Source organism: Diabrotica virgifera, chromosome 1 (genome assembly GCF_917563875.1).
Source record: "Diabrotica virgifera virgifera chromosome 1, PGI_DIABVI_V3a".
NCBI lineage: Eukaryota > Metazoa > Arthropoda > Insecta > Coleoptera > Chrysomelidae > Diabrotica > Diabrotica virgifera.
The window spans coordinates 143524541-143539105 of record NC_065443.1 but is presented as its reverse complement, the minus strand read 5'-3'; the positions used below and the strand labels follow the sequence as shown (position 1 = coordinate 143539105).

General features: G+C 33.5%; 1 protein-coding gene across 2 annotated transcripts in view; it reads right to left on the bottom strand.

Moving 5' to 3' along the window:
- Positions 1-1169: 1169 nt before the first annotated feature.
- The window catches only part of LOC114329203 (alpha-actinin, sarcomeric), a 377312-nt gene continuing 363916 nt past the window's right edge, over positions 1170-14565 (bottom strand). For both annotated transcript variants that reach the window (XM_028278239.2, XM_028278240.2), the window contains exons 12-14: positions 12291-12469; positions 6939-7168; positions 1170-3181 (exon numbers count right to left, since the gene is read on the bottom strand). In XM_028278239.2, the coding sequence (XP_028134040.1) occupies positions 3023-3181; positions 6939-7168; positions 12291-12469 (568 nt within the window). In that variant the 3' untranslated portion in view covers positions 1170-3022. The remainder of the gene's footprint in view (positions 3182-6938; positions 7169-12290; positions 12470-14565) is intronic.

Genomic DNA, 14565 nt, shown 5'->3' with positions numbered 1-14565 from the left:
ATATAGTATACTTATCAGTCAACGTCATATATACTTACCAGTATACTTATCAGTCAACGGTTATGGTCCAATCCTTTACTACTTTGGAATTCGCCAATTGGTGTAGGTGCGGTAGATTTATATTTGCCCTATCTACGATCATTATTTTTCTTTTTCCGGTGTTTTTCGCATTGTCATATTTAGAAATATAGTTTTTTGCGTCTCCTGTAAAATTTAGATAAATGGAGTTACGCAGTTTACACATTAGGTCGATGATTTTTTGCTTATCCGGCTTAGCCGCCCGGTGAAAGTAATTATTTTGATTTCATTCGCTGCTAAAATAAGTGTATCATCGGTTTATTGCAGGTTACTAATTTTTCTGCCTTCTATAGTAATTTCTCCATCCCATGCCTCTAGTGCTGTCCTCATTATACAGTAATGAGCGCGCTAATAACCGGCAAAATAGCACAAAAGATGGAAAATATATTAAGTTGTGAGATAAAAAGAAATAAAACTAGTCGAACTGGGAAATTTAGCGATATTAACCTATTAATTTACATTATATTGATTGTTTTCCACCTTTTACACGTATCGCACCAGTTTGGCAAATACCACTGTCACATTGACAGTTTTAGTTGACATACTCCTCTGATACGTGTAAAGGTGGGAAACAATCAATATAATGTAATTTTAAAGGTTAATATCACTAAATTTCCCAGCTCGACTAGTTTCATTTCTTTTTATCTCACAACTTAATAGGTTTTCCATCTTTTGTGCTCTTTTGCCGGTTATTAGCGTGCTCATCACTGTATATGCAGAATATGTTGTAGGCATTCTAATGGTAATAGTATTCAGCCCTGCCTGGGATGCATAATTCAGATATAAAGTATATTTATTAAAATTATTATTTATTCAGATTAAATTTAGAATTAAAAAGGAAACCGAAAGAAAGAAACCGTTGAGCTGATAAAAATGCATAGCTTGACAAATATAGACAGAGGATTTTTTTCCAGCAGCTAAAGAAACTTCTATCAAACTCGTTGAATGGAAAGACATGAAAGAAATAAGTTGGACTCAATGATTAAGAGTGATTGAATATTGATAATGATTAAGAAAGATTTAGTACTAGAGCATTAGAATAATAATTATCTGTATACTTTTTGCTAAGCACTACAAGAAAAATACCGAAGAAAAATTTAAAATTACATATATTAAGATATAGACGTAAATTAAGAAATACAAAGTTCTCAATATAAGGTATATAGCACTGCATACACATCACAGCATCAGCTGCTCAACTCTAAAAAATACACAATCAAATATACAGGATAGCTGATTTTGTTGGTGTGCTACATTTGCCAATTCTATTCAACTTCAGACAAACACAGAGTACTGTGAAAATAGACTACTTTACGATTGCAAAATAATGGTAGAGACAGATCATTTTTAATTTTTTGTTTTTTTTTAAACTATCAAAATCTAAGAATATCTGCTCTAACTGAGATAATGTCAGCGTTGGCATTAGTTTGGAATTGAAAAAATGTCCATTTTTCTCAGAAAAATAATCTGCATATCTTTTATACTAGTTTATATGTCTGTTCAATAAATTTGAATGTTTATGATGTTTTTCAAGAAACCGCAGATTTCACAAGTTATTTTATACACAGGTTATTACTGCACCCATTTCAATCCAGCTAGAAAGATTCGAATGTACAAGTACTAGCTAACCATCGAACCATAGATAAGTCTACCACCTAACTTATGAAGGTTGAATCATAGAGAAAAACTAACACTCTTTTAAATTTTAAGAGTATATAATTTGATGAAGGTATTATCAATATTTACAAGATAAAAACAAGTATTTTTATTATTGTTTTTAATAATGTACCTAAACGGATTGGATATTTTTTATAATTGAATAAATACCTAAGTTGGATAAAAAATCAGACGCCTAAGAGGGCAAAAAGAGATGAGATGTTATTTACATTTTCAGAATTTTATAAGGCAAAATACACCATATAGCATTAAATTCAATCATGTATTTGTCAGAGACACTATTCTGAAAATAGCTATCGTTCTTGTAGCTAAGGGTGCTTCCTTACATTGCTATTAGGCTGCAGTGATAAAAAGGCAAAGATAGTATTCTAACAAAATCATCGACCCCATAAAATTAAAAATAAATTATTTCGAATCAAATATATTTTATTTCTCATTACTTATATAAGTTAGTATACTTTGGGCAAATACTTTATTTTACATTACATAAACTCCAACCAAAAAATAATATATATAATAGTAAAAGCTCTTTATTACATTCCATGTTTGAACTAAAAGTTATAAGGTTGAGCTTAAAATCTACGATAATAAAGAGCATTTACTCAAAAATAATAAAATCTGTACACTTCAAGCCTAAAAGTAAATAAATAAATATCTGAGCACTTGCAAAAAAAGTACATAATAAAGGTGGTCTATACGGGAGGGAACAATGATGAAACGGTGAACGTGTTTTCAATCTGAAAGAAAAAAAAAGAAGCCAAAACAAAAAAAAATTCGATGAATTCGATTTTCAACTTGATTTTATCAAGTGTCGTTTAGCTGGCAAGCCTGTTTTAAACAAGGGACATCCCACTAAACAAGGTAATATCACAATGCAACAACTATACCGTTTATACCACGCTATATCATAGCAACATCATCTTACGAAGACTTAATTTAACATAGACAATAACAATTTTTGCAAAAATCAAAAAGTATTGGCACAATATCTGATACAGTTGGTATCTATCAACACTAGTTTGTAGAAACTCGTTGGTAGTGTAGTTGTCTCACAGCAATATTACAACATTCAGTAGGTTCTATCACTACAACTGATATGTGTGAAATTTAGCATTACAAATCGATATTTCAATATTTTTTAAGAAAAATAAATATATGTAACATTTTTTGTTAATGTAAGGGATCTTTTGACAACCCTAATATGGCTTTGATAATATCACCGTGAGTACGATGGGTGTTTTTGATATATTTATATTTAAAACAACGTTTAAAGGTCTGATTCTCCATAAAGAGCCGTTGAGAAGGACATGTAGTCAAGAGCTCCGGGAACACCGTTGGGTCCCTTGTATGGGGGCATACGTTGGATGCAGTATTCAGCTTGGTCTGGTGGTAGTTCTCTTCTCAATTCATCGGGCAAGATGTATGGCTAAAAATAAAAACGAAATTAATAATTGACTATCGAAATTAATAATTATTGAATTAAGCAATTTTCATCATCACTAGACTTAGGCAAATATGCAAATTGCATATTTTGCATATAATGCATAAAAAATGCAAAAATTTCCATTTTTGAATTTTTTTATATAAGTGTGCATAAATTACATATAATTTTAAATTTTGGTTGTAAATATACATATATTTTTATATTACTGTAACAAGTAGCTTGGAAATCTCAATATTTAATTTTGTTTTATAATCTCTTGGTACATATTCAAATTTTGGGTACCTGAATGTAGTAACTAATAAAAGAGCGGCTTATTATATGTACACAGTTTTGTCACGTTTTGGTTACAAAGGTTCCAAAATCAGCCAGTTTATATCTCTAGGTAAAAATTTTTATTTTGACGGCCCATTTCGCTTTTGTTGTAAAGTAAGCCGTGAACACGTGTCTTCGTAATTGTGAATAATTATTGTGCTTTGAAAATGCCACAAATAGACAGTTCTGTGTCGTGGTGTCATTCATAAAATCAAACTATAGTTTTGTTCAGAAAACTATTACTCAATTTGAATCCTCCAAATAATTATCATTGTTAGACAGTACATTTTAAATAAAAGAATTTGAATCATTGTTTCAAAACGTTAAAAGTAATACATATTGGATAGGAAATTTTTCAAAAAAATAAAGCAACCATGGAAAAAAACAGTGGTTATTACCAGATTCTTTCTCAAGTGGTTCAAGTACTAGCTGGGACATTTTTCGAAGCACTTAATTTAGAACCAACTATTATCGTAAATTTGAACAATGCCCCAATTACATCAGTTAATATCGAAAAAAGTTTTTCTATGTAATCAGATAGAAGCCATAAGTATTTGTTAGAAAATTTTGAACAGCATTTGATAATTATTTATTGTTACCACAATTCGAAATAATATTAATTATATATTTGTTAAAATACTTAATTACTTAAATATTTCATTAATTAGCTTAGTTAGTAAAATATATACATGTTAATTAATACACCATGTGGAGATATTGTAAATATGTTTGTAAATAAAAAAATACTGTAAATATTTTTTTTATTTACATGCATATTTTCTAGATAAACGTGCATATTTTTGGGTAAAATACTGCATATTTATGCGCATATTTCATACCTTTTTATTTGCATATTTGCCTAAGTCTAATCATCACATTCATACACATCACAGTCTACATCCATTGGGTGTATTTGCCATAGCTCCAGTTATTGAAATAATTTATAATGGGTACTTTTTTGAGTGTTGACCGTCACATTTTGTCACATTTTGTTGACGGTCAACACCTTCAATTTCGAAAGAGTACAACGTTTTAAGTATCTGAGGACCGCAATCACAGCTGACAACGGTGTTACTGAAGAAATAAAAGACAGAATCCAATCGGCAAATCGCTGTCAAAAAATCTTACAATGACCAAATCCATCGTAAGCCCTGTACTAACATATGGATGCGAAACGTGGACCATGAGCAGGCCACGTGCACAGACTTCTTAACGAGAGACTTGTAAGACTGGTATGGGAAGAGATTCCTACAGGCAAAAGACCACTCGGACGTCCCAGAATGCGATGGAGAGATAACATCCAAGCAGATCTCCAGAAAATGAATACTCCATTTGAACCTAGGTTGATGGAAGACCGAACAAATTGGAAAAAAGTTGTACAGTCAGCCAAGACGCACCTAGGGTTGTAGCGCTATGTGATGATGAGTTTTTTGATATATTTTACTTATATAAATAAACACGACAAGGTAGCACATTTTTTGCCAAGTGAATGAGTTCTATTCCCATGAGCTTAACGAGCGAAAAGTTTCTGTAGGGACCCTGCGGATCTGGCAAGTACTCGTATATCAATGTCGTCTGCATATTCAACCACTTGTACGAATTTGTTAAATATTTTACCACTTGTATTAATCTGGGAATTACGAATAACGTTTTCCAGTGCAAGGTTAAAAGGAGGCACGATAGCCTGTCACCTTGTCTTAATCCGTTTTTGCAACCGAAGGACCATAAGGTGTCGTTCTAGACTCTGACTATACTATCTGTACGGATAAGAGTTATCAAACCGTCATTCCGTGAATAAACTGGAATGATATTTGGAATTCCACTATAGCCTGGAACAGCTTCTGTCTATATAATGAGTCATAGGCTGCCTTGAAATCGACGAATATATGAGTGTCGGCGTCAAATTCTGAGGTTTTCTCAAGAATCTGTGTCAATGAAAAAATTTGATTATACTCCACTATTTTTTTTTTCTTTTTTGGCATGGGCTGTCGCCACTCAGCCAGTCACAATAAGTATATTTTAAAAACTAAAAACATTTCAAAAATATAAAACAACACAAAAATAAGAAAGATAAAGAAACGTTACCGTAAAGGTGGTTGTTAATATTGTAATTATTGTATTCAGGAGTTAAGGTAGGAAGAAGACAGGGTCAGTTGCTTCTTCTCGTCTATACTCCACTATTTGTTTGACGTATCGGAGCATTCTGCTGTATCCACCTGTTCAATATATATTTTTGACACTATATAACACACAGCCACCTATATATTATATTTTGTCACTAGTTGTCTTTATTTTTACAGGATGTTATTCTAGGTTTGAATTCCTTACAACACCTGTTACCAGTTGGTAAAATTTTCGTGGATCTTTGATAGTGATGAATAAAGCGCGGAATATCCGCTTTGACAGTTATTCATCACTGATGAATAACTATTTCATTCAGGGCATTTTCGTACTGCTCTTTTTCTTTTTCCTTTGAAAGTTTAATCTTTTCTTCTCGCCTAAGATTTTCATATTCTTCCAGGGTCAATCGCATTCTGTGCTGCTGAAGTCTGTTATACACTTCTTTTTTTGCCGAAATTTGGGGCTGCACTCTTCATCGAATCATTCTTCCATAATTTCTTCTAATCTTATGAGATTTAAAAACACCTTTTGCCGCGGTGCACATTGCCTCTTTACATTTAGCCCAGCATACCTCTATGCATAGATTTTTATCCATCCTTGGTAGGTTTTCGTGTAGATTTTGCACGTAGTTATGCCCAACTGTTACGTATTTTAGAGCATCAGTGTTGTATTTTGTGCTTTTTGTATCGTGGCCTTTTTTTGAACGATACGAGTTTATATTCTTCTTCTGGTAGCACTACAACCCTGGCTGACTGCACAACTCGATTCCATCTCGAACGGTCGTCCATGATAGTTGGGTCAGTGGGTAGCTCCATTGTTCTTAAATCTGACTATATATTGTCTCTCCATCGCATTCGTGGGCGTCCTAAAGTCCTTCTTCCTGTGGGGGCTTCTTCCCAGATCAGTTTGGCCAGGTTATTAGGGAGTCACCGTATTTTTTAAATGAAACTGTATGTAATGTGATAGCATGAAAAATTGAAGATATGGCAACGGTGTCGTATTTCAAATTTAGAACCAGTAACAAGCAAGCCACAGAACACTAATTTCACTTGACAATGTGGGGTTGCCACCCTCTCCTGACCACGTGAAATAGAAATTGCCGATTTCGATTTACCTTTATTTCGATGTGAGTTACAGGATGCCAATCCAAACACGAAAATGACGCGATAGATATCAAACATTCCGATTTCAGGTAATTACGATTCGACTTGATCATTTCTATTCGATTTGATAAAAGTTACAGAATAGGGCTGAATAATATCGACATGACAATATTACATTTTTAATAGTGAGTTGTGTTACTTACCTTGTCTGCAGCTAAAATACGGAAACTATCAATGACTTGTTCAGCTGTATCTGTGTCTGTGCTCTCCCTAGTCATGAAATCTAAGAACGCATCGAAGTGTACATATCCAGTGCTATTTGGATCTACGACGGCTAAAATTCTCTGGAAATCGATGTCTCCTTGTCTGTCTTTTCCAATGGAATAGCCCAAAGAGACTAGGCACGATTTGAATTCTTCGGGTGTCAAGCGACCTGAACGTAAAATAATATAAATAAATATGTATCAACATGTCAAGAATTCATAAGTATTTAGGATAAAGTGAGAAAACTGTATTTACTGTACTATAGAATTTAGTTCTAAAAACAGCATATGATTGTAATCATCAGTTCCTTTGATCAACGACATTGGAGGATAAAAAATATATATATTTTTAACTAAGCTAGCCTGTCATCTATATAAATTTGATGCTCTTATTACTACCTCCATGACTCCTGTCCTGTTGAGTAATCTTTTTTTTCTATAACATTGATTTTTTTAAATACGTTTGAGTTACTTCTAATTTTAAAGCATATGTATCATACGTTGTATCAGCATGCCTACGTGTGCATAATTTTTCATGTTTCTCTAATAATAAAATTAACCCATCATTATACAGGGTGTTTGGTAATAGGTCTGGATCCCGCGTATGAAAAAAAAGTTGATTAATAGCAAGCTGAAAATTTGTTAATAGCTTAAGGGTGTCTAGTCGGATAAACTTTGATATATGGGAACACTGGAACAGGGGCAGTTTTAATTGTGGAACAGGTTAAAAATTTGGAACGGTCACACCACGAAAACGGCACATTTATTTTGTCCGACAGAACAGACTTAAACTCTTCGAACAGAGATTAAACTCTCATGCAAAAATCAGACTGCTATTTATCGCCAAATGGGCGTTTTAATGAGTGGAACATGTAGAATATGTCAAATGACAGGAATTATGCCAGGTGATAAAGAGCAGTCTGATTTTTGCATGAGAGTTTAATCTCTGTTCGGAGAGTTTAAGTCTGTTCTGTCGGACAAAATAAATGTGCCGTTTTCGTAGTGTGACCGTTCCAAATTTTTAACCTGTCCCACAGTTAAAACTGCCCCTGTTCCAGTGTTCCCATATATCAAAGTTTATTCGACTAGACACCCTTAAGCTATTAACAAATTTTTAGCTTGCTATTAATCAACTTTTTTTTCATACGCGGGATCCAGACCTATAAAGAATGGGCCATGGCTTAACTTTAGATTCCTGAGGTTAAAATAAGTCGATTTAAGCTAACTTAACTACCTTAGTACGAAAGTTGATAATAACCGAAATACAGGGTGTCAAAGTTAAACTTTTATTTTATTTATTATTGAATATTTCCTGACAGGCGTGGGGTAAGTGGTGCTGGTATTGTACAATTTACTAAATTATGTTAAAAAACGTTTCTGGCTACTACCAGAGGCGTAAGACGGGGGAACATGAATGGTTGACCCTTCCCAAATTCTACGCCACTGGCAGAATTGTTATTTTAGTGCAATTTTTTAATTCTCCAATACTTTCTATGTAAAAAATGTACTCTTCATTCGTAACGATAAAGACATTAGTTTTGAGATATTTGAAGCTAAAAACGAAGGAGCATAATATATTAATCAAAATAAGTGTGCTTTTTCATTTTTAACTTCAAATATCTCGAAAACTAATGATTTTATCCTTACGAATGAAGAGTATATTATTTGTATAGAAAGTATTGGAGAATCTAAAAATTATGCTAAAATAGCAGTTTCATCAGTGGCGTAGAATTTGGGAAAGGTCAACCATTCACTTTTCCCTGTCGTACGCCTCTGGTAGTAGCCAGAAACCATTATTTAACATAATTTAGTAGGGTGTACGGTGCCTACACTTTCTGCCAAGTATCACACGGATATGTCAAATGATTTTAATGTATTCTTTTTTTTTTTTAATAATTTATTCTTTATTTAAAACTTTAAGAACTATGTGTGCCCGGTACTATAAAACTATTTGACATATCCTTATGGTACTGGGCAGAAAGTGTAGGTACTGTACACGCTACTAAATTATGTTAAATAATCCTTTGTGGTTAATAACAGAGGCGTACGACAGGGGAAAGTGAATGGTTGACCCTTCCCAAATTCTACGCCACTGATGAAACTGCTATTTTAGCATTAATTTTTAGATTCTCCAATACTTTCTATGCTAATAATATACTCTTCATTCGTAACGATAAAGTCATTAGTTTTCGAGATATTTGAAGTTAAAAATGAAAAGGCACACTTATTTTGATTAATGTATTATGCTCCTTCGTTTTCCGCTTCAAATATCTCGAAAACTAATGTCTTTATCGTTACGAATGAAGAGTACGTTTTTTACATAGAAAGTATTGGAGAATGAAAAAATTGCACTAAAATAGCAATTCCGCCAGTGGCCTAGAATTTGGGAAGGGTCAACCATTCATGTTCCCCCGTCGTACGCCCCTGGTAGTAGCCAGAAACGTTTTTTAACATAATTTAGTAAATTGTACAATACCAGCACCACTTACCAAATTTCGTGTTGTTGTCCTATGCATGTAAGGAAATATTCAAAAATAAATAAAATAAAAGTTTTTGACACCGTGTATTTCGGTTATTATCAACTTTCGTACTAAGGTAAGTTAGCTTAAATCGACTTATTTTAACCTCAGGAATCTAAAGTTAAGCTATGGCCCATTCTTTACCAAACATCCTGTATATAGAACAGGCCAACTAAAAACGGAACATACGCAGTTAATACAGTGTATCGGAACTACGTTTGAAATAGTCGACCAATATAAAAGTTCAAAACACATAAATCATAGCAACGTTAAGATCTGCATGTATAAAATATCGTTCAACACGGTTCAACTACCATTCTCCTTTTACGTGCGAGCGCATAAGCCGAGCCGAAAGTAACCGATCGCATGTCGCATATTGCGGATCGCTCGTAAACGAGCTCGCACACCAAAACAATATCCTACATCGCATAAACATTGCGGAAAGATACGGCAAGCTCAGAGGCGGGTCTAGCCCATGTAGCGCCCGTGTGCAGTCGATGCCCTGGCGCCCTTTGGTAGACACACAGTCAAAATGAAATACATAGTTGAATAGGTACCTACCTAGTACTAGTATAGTCGGTTCGCTAAACTCGGACACAACTGGCTAGTGATTTTAGTCGGTAATTTTTTTGTTTTTGGCCAATTTTGCCAAAAATGGCAAAATTACTAACTATTTAGTAATTATTAACTATTTTTAGTAATTATTTTTTTGCCAATTTTACTAAATTGACAAAATTAGTTACTAAATTAACTAGCCAGTTGTGTCTGAGTTTAGCGAACCGACTATACATAGAGTATTAGAGGGTATAAGGTACGCTTATAATGTAAACAACAATCCGGATGCAAATAGTGCAATATTAAATGATGTTGGGTGCCAATAGGTATTCAGGGCATCAGAACAACCTAACCAAATCTGTTAAAAATATTTAATTAAAAATGAACTTTTTTTATCTATGAGGTAAGGTTGAAAATTGGTTGAGGAAATTTGTTGACAGGTTTGAGTACACGAGTAAATAGTATTTATAGGAAGGAATTGGTTAGATGAATTAAAAAGAACAAATTTGTGATTTGTGATTATTTAAAAAAATAATAATTTAGTAACGAATTATTACAGGACTCACATACTGCAACATTGTCACGATAATTGAAATATCATTGAGATACATTACAGAGTAAGAGAATATGAAGTATGTTCAGTATGACTTAGATGTTAGATGAAAAGAGAGATACGAAATAGATTATAATAAAAGAGGGCACCAAACGAGTTTTTAATGGGGAAAACAGGTAAAACCAATAGAGAAGATAATTATTAATGAAATATTAAAGAAAATAAAATAAATTAATTATTTAAAAATAAAATAGCAAAGATGTGACGTTTGTAACATTACAACATATACTTATAAAAAAAGATACCTTTCGTGTTTTTGCATTAGTAAAATCTTGAATAATATCATTTACTTCAATTTTCAGTCCAAGCAATTTGACCTTTATAGGTTCCACAACTGATTTAGGAATCATTGTCGGTAGCCACTCAAAAGATTGCCGCCCGTCCGATGGACGCATAGCCGGGCGGGCGGCAATCTATAAATCGCGCTTAAGGGCCAAATGTAATTTTTCATTAATCGTTTTAAAGCATATTTTATGTTAAAACAAAGTAAAGGACCCGCTCTTTGGCGCTCGGCGCCCCCAATATCCCGGCGCCCGTGTGCACCGCACACCCTGCACAATAGGTAAAGTCGCCTCTGGGCAAGCTTGAGTGTCACATTTGGTTTTCGGTGAACAAAATTCCAGCGAAAACCAGATGTGACACTCAGTGCGTATCATTTCACAATGTATGTTATCGATGTAGGATATTGCTTTGGTATGCGAGCCCCCTAAAGGAAACAGGTAGTTGAATAGTGATTTCTACATACCGATGTTAACATTACTAAGATTTAAGTGTGTCGAACTTTTATATTGGTCGACTATTTAAAATGTAATTTCGATACACTGTATAAACTGCTTATGTCCCATTTTATTTGGCTTATTCTGTAGACATCACCCACAAGATTACTTCCATTTTTATCGTTGTTATAGACAGGTCTTCCTTCGAGACTAGCATCGAGGAACATTTCAGAGGACTTCCGGAGGATCAGTTCAGGTAGTACCAGGACGATCTCGGAGCGAATAACGCGTCATCTGCAAGCACACCTTTGCCGACATACGGTTTCTATGTTTTCTTAATTTCTGGTTTATCTCTTGTTATCAAGATGTCTTTTTAGCTGTCTTTTTGCAGGAGAACGAATTTACGCAGTGTCCCTCTTCGATGGTTTCCGATGGCAAGCTTTAGCCTGGAACCTCTGGAATTACCAGGGTCAGCGATAACGTGTCTGCAAGGGATGTGACGCCCTGTTTGTGGGGTGCCAAAATAAACTTTTTTCTGGTGGTGTTATACAAAATACTAATTTAGAAAAAAAGCCGAAGGGTGCATATGCTAGCTTTGCAAGCAGGTTCGTTATACCCAAGCGCCGGGACTGTGGAAATCAGTTCAATTAGTTTGACCATGTATTCGTCATTAAATAAACTACAGCCACAGTGTATGTTGAAACAACTATAATTTACTGTAAGGCATTTTTATTATTTTTGTTCCATACTAAAGAAGATTAACATAAGCTAAAATTTCTTAAAGTACCCTTTAAAGTATCCAGTGGCCACTAAAGATTTAAAAAACTCTATCAGCAAAAATTAAACTATTAAGAAGAGAAAATTGAAACAATTGAATATCTTGACTTACCAGTTCTGTTCTTATCGAAGTGATTGAAGGAAGATCTGAATTCGTTGAGCTGTTCTTGTGTAATACCCTTAGAATCACGGGTCAAAATTTGGTTTTCGACTTCATTGATATTGCGGTTGATTGAGGTTAGGAGTTGCTCCCATCCGACACGGAGAGTTTCCATTGTGTATTGAGTATATCTGAAAACATTATTTTGATTAGCATACTACAAGCTACAGTCTACAAACAAGTTACACAAAATCGGAACACATTAAAAACCTAGTATGTTAACCATAAATTCTTTACCTTAGATTCATGAGCTTAAAATAGGTCGATTTAAGCTAACTTACCTTAGTACGAAAGTTGATAATAACTGAAATACAGGGTGTCAAAGTTAAACTTTTATTTTATTTATTCTTAAATATTTCCTGGCAGGCATGGGACAACAACACGAAATTTGGTAAGCGGGGGTTTTTTGGGACGAGAAATCTAAATTCGCCACCAAAAATTATGTATTACCCAGAGGGCGCCACATACGTATTTCAGCGCTCATTTAATACGTTCAATTTTTTTTTATCCCCCACTCTACATACTTTTTGAATCGAAACTTTTATTCTCTTAATATTTTTACTTAAAAAAGATATTACTACATTCATCTCGCTAAACTCAACTGTTTTCGAGATAAACGCATTTTAAGTCTGCGATACAACATAATTTTTTGCATAGTATCATTGTAGTTACACCCGAAAAATAGCTTAAAACCATAATAATTGTGCCAGTTCTCATATTTATGTCATTGCATCGCAAATTCGATTTGAAGAAATTTGCGATACATTTTTGGAAATTTTTATGGTTTTAAGTTATTTTTCGGGTGCAACTACAATGATATTATGCAAAAAATTATGTTGCCTCGCAGATTTAAAACGCGTTTATCTCGAAAACGGTTAAGTTTAGCAAGATGAATGTAGTATACCTTTTTAAGTAAAAATATTAAGAGAATAAAATTTTTGATTCAAAAAGTATGTAGAGTGGGTAATAAAAAAAATTGAACATATTAAATGAGCGCTGAAAGGCGTATGTGGCGTCCTCTGGGCAATACATCATTTTTGGTGGCGAATTTAGATTTGACGTCCCAAAAAACCCCCATTTACTAAATTTTGTGTTATTATCCCATGCCTGTTAGGAAATATTCACGAATAAATAAAATAAAAGTTTAACTTTGACACCCTGTATTTCGGTTATTATCAACTTTCGTACTAAGGTAAATTAGCTTAAATCGACCTATTTAACCTCATGAGTCTATTTAACCTCATGAGGTTAAGCTATGGCCCATTCTTTACCAAACACCCTGTATATCTAAGTATTTTGCAGCCAAATAAAACCAGTAGAACTATGATAGCAAATAAATTAAAAGTTGCTTTTAATAAAGCAAAATTGATAATTGGAAACATAAATTGCAGAGGCGAAGATATGTCCAATTTTTGTTATCGAGTCTGTCGGAGTTCTTTATTCATCCAGCAATATGTCATAATAAATAGTTAGTAAGTAACTAGGTACTTGGTACTATTTTTATTTTCTTGATAACCTTCCCTTTTCTTGGACAATAAATAAATATTTCTAATAATTTTTACTAACCAGCTTACTTAACTTAAGGTAAGTGTAATTAAACAAAAGAGAAAAGAAAAAAATTATCTTTTAGCCATAAAAATGCAGTTCTTGGTGACAAATCTGGGCTTATTATAATTTATAAAGCAAACAGACCGATAAATAGCGGGCACGGGAGAATCTACAATTTCCATTCATTACCTGTCCGCTTATCTAGATAAAATCCAACAGAATTATGCTTTCTTAGTACTCAAATATGAGTAAAATCAAATAAGGTGATAGCTTTAGATTTAATTCGATTCAGGGGCCACCAATATCAGTTGACATATGTTTCTTCTTTTTGGAGTCATCGGAACTGCCAGTGGTGTACGCTGAAGTGAAATAAGTCTGACTGTCTACTACGCAAAATAATAAACAATTATTTGCTGCTGGATGCATTAGCGACATCTGTTTAAACAAAAGAGAAAACTCTCTTTTAGGTCGGAATGCAGTGTAATTGTTTCTGTTTCTTTAGATATATACTGGTTAGAAAAAGACTAAACCTATTTGTTAGGCTTTTATATTTTTTACTTTTTTACAAATCATTTAACACCTAGAATACTCGAGTTTTCTTTGTCACTTTTTTAAAACGATACGGTCGAACACTTTTATTTAGTTCAATATTTTTTATCTACTTCCTTTTCAGTTAGTA